Source organism: Brachypodium distachyon, chromosome 5 (assembly GCF_000005505.3).
Source record: "Brachypodium distachyon strain Bd21 chromosome 5, Brachypodium_distachyon_v3.0, whole genome shotgun sequence".
In the NCBI taxonomy this organism is placed as follows: Eukaryota; Viridiplantae; Streptophyta; class Magnoliopsida; order Poales; family Poaceae; genus Brachypodium; species Brachypodium distachyon.
The window spans coordinates 15,185,446-15,192,389 of record NC_016135.3 but is presented as its reverse complement, the minus strand read 5'-3'; the positions used below and the strand labels follow the sequence as shown (position 1 = coordinate 15,192,389).

Here is a 6,944-nt window from a genome sequence, read left to right as displayed (position 1 = left end):
CCCGCTGCGCGCCTACATGGCACCGCTGCTCTGCTCGCTCGGCCCCGCCCCATGGTGGGAACCTGCACCTGGGAACACCTCCTCCCGGCAAGTGCCTTCCCGGGAGGTGCCCAGGCGGGAATATTCCCTGAAGCCCCGCTAGTCCTTCCGGGCTAGTAGCTTGCCGGGCAGCCTACACGTTGCCGCCCGGGCTGAGATCCTCTCGGGAACTCAGCGATGCGACCCACGCGTCGTGCAGCGGTGGTACCCCGGGTGCCACTGGTGCGACAACCCATCTCGGAAATCATGAGCAATAAAGATGCAAGCAGCTGCATAGAAAAATGGGCTATTGAGTTAGCACCCTACATGCTGCAGTACGACAGACGAGATGCCGTAAAGTCTCATGCTCTGGCGGATTTCCTGGTGGATTGGGCCGAGATGGAATATGAACCACCGCCACCTGAAACTAGCTACTGGAAGATGCATTTTGACGGCTCCAAAGTGAAAAGTGCGCTTGGTGCCGGCATAGTTCTAACTTCGCCTAAGCGCGACCAACTTAAATATGTGTTGCAAATTCTTTTTGCAGCGTCCAACAATGTTGCCGTGTATGAGGCACTTGTTTACGGACTGAAGATGGCAAAAGAGATTGGAGTTCGCCGGATTCAATGCTTTGGCGATTCCGACTTAAAAGTCCAGCAAGCCTCTGGCAATTGGGAGGCATTGGATGCCAATATGGCGCTATACCGCTTTCATGTTCAGAAGATTAGCGGCCACTTCGAAAGGTGCGAGTTTCATCAGATACCACGGGCGGAGAACAAGGCAGCCGACACTCTGTCGAAGCTCGGATCAACGCGACAGGCCATCCCGGCTGGTGTGGCATTGGAACATTTACGCAAGCCATCCATCAAGCCATCACCCGAATCGGAGTCAATATTTATTCCGGCAAGCTCAGAAGCTGGCGTCACTCCAATGGACATTGACAACGGCAGTGGTTCTAATTTCCCGGGGACAGAGCGCCCTAACTCAGAGCAATGGTGGTTGAGTCAATGGAGATAGACGAACCAGTTTTTGTCACTCGTCCTGTGCCGCCTTTGGCACAACCGATAATGTCCTACCTCAAGGATGGGAGCCTCCCGAAAGAGGAAGTGTCGGCAAGGCAAATTCAGAGAAGGGCAAAGGCATACACTATCATCAATGGTGAACTATACAAGAGAAGTGTTACTAACATCTTGCAACAATGCGTTGAGCCGGCAGAAGGACAAGAAATACTCCGGGATATTCATCAGGGGGAATGTGGTCATCATGCATCCTCAAGAACATTGGTGGGCAAGGCATTCCAGCACGGTTTCTACTGGCCGAGTGCGCTACAAGAAGCAGAAGACGTGGTCAGGAAATGCAATGGTTGCCAGAGGTATGCTAGCAAAATTCATATGCCGGCATCGGAGCTCAAGACAATCCCAATTACTTGGCCATTTGCTGTTTGGTGTTTGGATATGGTGGGACCCTTCAAGCAGGCGCGAGGAGGCATGAGGCATATCTTGGTCATGGTTGACAAGTTCACCAAATGGATCGAAGTGAATTCGACGGAAATGTGACGACAAGACCGTGGTGTCATTTTTGAAAGACATCATCTTGAGGTATAGTTACCCGCACAACGTCATCACGAATAACGGAACAAACTTCGCAGAGGGGCCTTTTGCGTTATTTTGCATGGAAAAGAAAATCCGGTTGGATATCGCCTCTGTGGCACATCCTCAGTCCAACAGACAAGTTGAGAGAGCAAACGGCATGGTTCTAGCCGACATAAAACCTCGGCTAATTGAGCCACTGGAACGCACTCCAGGATGCTGGCTAGATGAACTTCCAGCTGTGCTGTGGAGTCTCAGGACGACTCCAAATCACTCCACAGGCTATAGGCCATTTTTCCTAATATACGGGGCGGAAGCTGTCTTACCAGCCGACATTGAACATGACTCTCCACGAGTAACCATGTATACGGAAGCCGAGTTAAAAGAGGCCCGAGAAAATAATGTCGACCCGCTCGAATAAGGACGGGAATTGGCTTTATCTCGGTCGGCATCTATCAACAACACCTAAGGCGTTATCACAGCCAGAAGGTAAACCCGCGAGTATTCCGGGAAGGAGATCTAGTGCTCGGCTTGTGCAGCGTACAGCCGGCATGCATAAATTATCGCCCCCATGGGAAGGACCCTTCATTGTGAGCAAAGCACTGCACAATGATTCCTACTATCTTATAAATTTGCAGGATCCCAACGCGAACAGGATGGACCGGTCGGGCAAGGAAACCAAGAGGGCATGGAATGTAGCTTTGCTTCGTCCGTTCTATACTTAAGAGATGAGTATTTGTATCGTTTTTTCCTTCTGTTGAATGTTTTGAGACAATGAAATTATCCGCCGGGTTCTTAAAAGGAACTCGGGGGCTTCCATGCTATATATAAGTGTTGTATTACATTTATCTATTTGTATGTCGGCGTGGCTTGATTGTGTAATCTTATGTCGGTTTAGTAGTGTGTCGGTACTGAAAACTCCCTCTACGACTTAGTTGTTGTCCGCAATCCAGCTTCATGGCAAGCTAGAGTATGGGTACGATATTACTGAACACATGAAAAATGATTGCGGAAACAAGCAAATGAGCGAGCCGAGATGCATGTTATTTTCCCTAACCCGGCATTTCCTTCCTGTATCGGGCATTTCCAGGCGAGTCTTGAGTTTAAGATTTTTCGAAAGGTCTATTCTATGACTTCGTGATTTATACGTTGAACACCGATAAGGTAGACAAAGAACCGAGGTCATAAAATTTCACCAACAGAAAAAATAAACTCGGGGACTCGTGGGAGCTTGATAGTTAAAAAGGCATAAGCAAATTAAAAGTATTGTGCATCACAACCAAAAGTACTTCAAACTGTTTACATTTGCACCCGACATCCCGGGGATCTAATAGCTTTAAACGTTTGTTCTGACATAGCTAAACTCAAACAGCGAGGTTGTTGGTGCCGGTACTCGGAGCGTCCGTCGCGGTGGAAGTCGATTCGACCAGGATCTCTTCATCGACTTCCTCTTCGTCTTCCTCATCCGCGTCTGATATCGGACCCTCCATGAATTTATGCACGTCGGCATATTGGATGAAGGAGTAAGCCCGTTCCTGGCGCTTCGCGATCAGCTCCGGGTCCGAGAGGAAGGGAGAGCCGACGCGCATGGACTGTAGCACATCGAGGTTACTGCCGTCGTACTAATGACAGAGCCTCATCCGTGCCGACACGAGCGGCCGACTCCCGCCACTCGCTTAGTCGGTCCTCCACCCCAGGAGACGCTTGGCTAACTCCGGGATGCCACTCGGCGCTTCTTCTCCCGGCCACAGAGCTCGGAAGGCGCGGATGCCGGCATTGAGCATATCAACTCCGAAGGACTTAAGAGGCTTGACCCGAGTCCAAATGCTGATGAGGTAGTCATCCCCATCGTACTCAGAGGGCAGTGCCTTAGCTGAATCCCTTTTCCCGCGAGCTTTGATCATGGCGGCCTGAGCACTCTCGGTAGAGTGGGGAAAAAATTCTGACAAGAACAAAGGAGACATAATAAGTCTACTATTGCTGTCGGCTTACTGACCAGAGAAAGAAATTTGGGTTAGGGCAACTTACTGGCTAGCAGTCCGTCTATCTTGCCGAGATCCCGGGTGCACACGCTGAGCTTATGGGCGCTCTCGGCCTTCTCCTCCTCAGGAGAGGTGGCTCGAGTCTCGGCCTTGGCGACAAGATCTTTGCATTTCTGCACTTCGCCTTCGAGGCGGATCTTCTCATCAGCTTGCATGGAGAGGGCCGAGGTAAGTTGAACTACCTCAGCCTTGTGCGCCTCCGCCTACGCTTCGAGTTGCGCCCTCAGCCGGGCCACCTCGTCTCGGTGTTGTTCCTCCAGCCGAGTTTTCTCACCTGTTTGAAAGACATTCCTTACAAGAGTCCAAGATTAAAATGGATGAAACCCGAGATAAGGACAAGGTCATACCCTACACTTCCGCGACGCGCTTCAAGAGTTCCGACACTTGAGCGTCGTCCCCGACTGTGTACGAGAGCGCATATCAGTCTTCGCAGTACATAGATGGTTCAACATAGCTTTTATGTTGGTGGAAATTTACTCACTCTTGTTCTGCTGTTCGGCCACCAAAGCTTTGTGCTGCGCCGCCAATTTCTGATGTGCTGCAAGCAGAACTTTGAAGGTGGCAGTGTGCTTATTCATGCAGCTCTGCAAAACGGTGATCCACAGTTAATTCTATAGCAATGGAAAGTCAACAGCTATCAGCTTCAGTCCAACTACTCTAAACCCGGCCTGAATCTCGGGGAATAGCGTTTGAAGTTTTTACTTCAAGGCGACTATTCTAAACCCAGCCTGAATCTCGGGGAATAGCGTTTGAAGTTTTTAAGATTCAGGCCGACTATTCTAAACCCGGCCTGAATCTCGGGGAATAGCGTTTGAAGTTTTTAAGCTTCAGGCCGACTATTCTAAACCCGACCTAAATCTCGGGGAATAGGGTTTGAAGTTTTTAAGCTTCAGTCCGACTATTCCAAACCCGGCCTAAATCTCGGGGAATAGCGTTTGATGTTTTTAAGCTTCAGGCCGACTATTCTAAACCCGACCTAAATCTCGGAGAATGGTGTTTGAAGTTTTTAAGCTTCAGTCTGACTATTCCAAACCCGGCCTGAATCTCGGGGAATAGCGTTTGAAGTTTTTTAGTTTCAGGCCGACTATTCCAAACCCGATCTGAATCTCGGGGACTAGTGTTTGAAGTTTTTAAGTGTTGCAGAGTGTTCGAAGTTTTCTAAGATGAGCTTCAGGCCGACTAATTCTTACTCACCCTAAACCTTGGGGACCAGGAGTATGTATACTAGAGATAGAGTAAAAACTTCAAAGGAATTTTTCGTACCTCGGCAGCTCGGCTGGACTCAAACATGGCGACCCTCGCCTGGAACATCCGGGCCAACACAGACTCCGGAGTCGCCGCCACAGGTGCTGGCCCCACCAGAGGGCTCTGCCTCGCTGTCTGGATGATGCCGGAGTTCACCTCGTAGCTGTCGGCACTGTTCCAGTCCATCGCATACTGGCCAAGCGACCCCCAGCTATGCCCTCTTGCCGTCCTAAGGGGAACTCCCTGAGTACCCCGGACAGACGGTGAGCTGGAAGAACTCAGAGGCTCTTGCCCCGCCAGGATGGCAGAGCTCCTAGTCTTCTTGGCTTGTGCAGCCACTAATTGAGTCGCTTGCGGCTGCGGCTGCGGCGATGGTGGCGTTGCGGTCTCTTGGGGTCCTTGGGGTCCTTGGGGCTGTGTGGCCGGCTGTTGAGGAGTATCTGTGGCCAGCGGCTGTGATTGCGTGTCAGGCGCTGCCGACGAAGGAGCAGCCCCGGCTTCTGAAGTCCCAGCCGCAGATGTCCCGGCTTGTGCGACGCTCGAAGCGTCGATGCCAGGGCCGACATCCCGGACGGGGATGTCGGATTTGCGGCGGTCTCAGTCTCTCCCGTAGCCTAAGTTGAAGGCTCTACGCGCGGAGATGTGGCTGTCGGAATCTCAGACGCAATGCAGGTCTGAGACTGCGTACCGTCAAAGCCTCCCTGCAGAAATGAAAGTTTGTTACTTTCACGTCAATTAAGAAGAATACTGACATCAGGGATCAAAATGTGTCGCACCAGTGGCACCCGGGGTACCACCACTGCGCGACGCGTGGCCCCCTCCCCCGGGTTCCCGGGAAGGTCTCATCCCGGGGAGCGCCAATGAGCTTCCCGGCAAGCTACCAGCCCCGAAATGGGCTAGCGGGGCCTCCCGGAGTATTCCCGATTAGGCACCTCCCGGGAAGCTGCTTCCCGGGAGGAGGTTCCCGGGCGCGCTGGGCCCGGGTGCTTCCCGGGCCTACTTGCGGGGACTAGAGGCTCCCAGACGCGTGCCCCCGCCTCGGGTCGTGGGGCCTGCTGGACAGCGCCACACGGGCGCGTGGCGGGCGCGGAACGCGCGGTCCCACCAAGGCAAGGAGTAAGGTGCGCGGCTCAGTAAACGAGCCGACCGACGGGTAGTTACCCGTCGGGTCGAAGGAACAGTGGTTGTCCAATCCTACCCTAGGGTCTTAGGCCCCTAGCAGCGGAGGTGGCACCCATGCATGCCACCAACTCACCAGGGAGAGTCGCATGCCTCCCCGCTGGACACTTGTAGCCCATGCACCGTGGCACATGTGGCATCCCCTTGTGTATAAAAGGAGGACCCATGCCAACGGTCTAGGGAGGGGGGTTGACAGGTTAGTCAGTTGGTCAGTTAATTGGTTCGGACGAAGTTCGCTCGATAGATGCTTAGTGGCTCCAGCAGGCAGCCAGCAGAGAGCGGTAAGGAGTGCCTAGCCACTGAGAGAAAGCCCGGGGGCTTGCCCGGCAACCTGTAAACATTTGATCCGTAATCAATATCAGCTCAGACAGGCAGGACGTAGGGTTTTACACCTCCGGGTGGCCCGAACCTGGGTAAAAATCGTGCGTACGTCTGTTCTTGGACTAGCGCGTACCTCTAGCACTTTGCCTCGCCGGCCCAGTAGGGCCTCGTCGGCCGTGCCGGCGATCATCTGGTCTCCACCCCAGACGCCCCTACCGAACCTGAAAGGGGGACGTGGCTGCACGCCCCCGGTGTCGGAGCACCGAGCGATGACAAAATGCTGTAAATCTTACCAAACGACCATCGGCTTCGGCTTCGGTTGCCGCCCAGCAGTTTTCTTCCGCTTCAAGGTCCTCAGAAGATCGGTCTCGGCGATGCGCTTCTCGCGGGCCGGCACCGCAACAGCAGCCGGACCCGACGCCACAGCAGCGGCAGGATCATCCGAGTCAGCTGTTCCCGGATTGATGCAGGCATGAGTATCTTGGTGATAAGTATTCTAATATCCAGGAGAAGATGTCGGGAGTCATTACCTCCGGCACGACGGGGGCCG

The 6,944-nt window shown here is 53.1% G+C and overlaps 1 protein-coding gene across 1 annotated transcript; it reads left to right on the top strand.

The window, feature by feature from the left end:
- Positions 1-1,010: 1,010 nt before the first annotated feature.
- Positions 1,011-3,082, top strand: LOC100834880. The gene is made up of 2 exons (XM_010228850.1): positions 1,011-1,390; positions 2,980-3,082. Exons 1-2 carry the CDS (start codon positions 1,011-1,013, stop codon positions 3,080-3,082), a joined length of 483 nt encoding a protein of 160 aa, XP_010227152.1.
- The last annotated feature ends 3,862 nt before the right edge of the window (positions 3,083-6,944 follow it).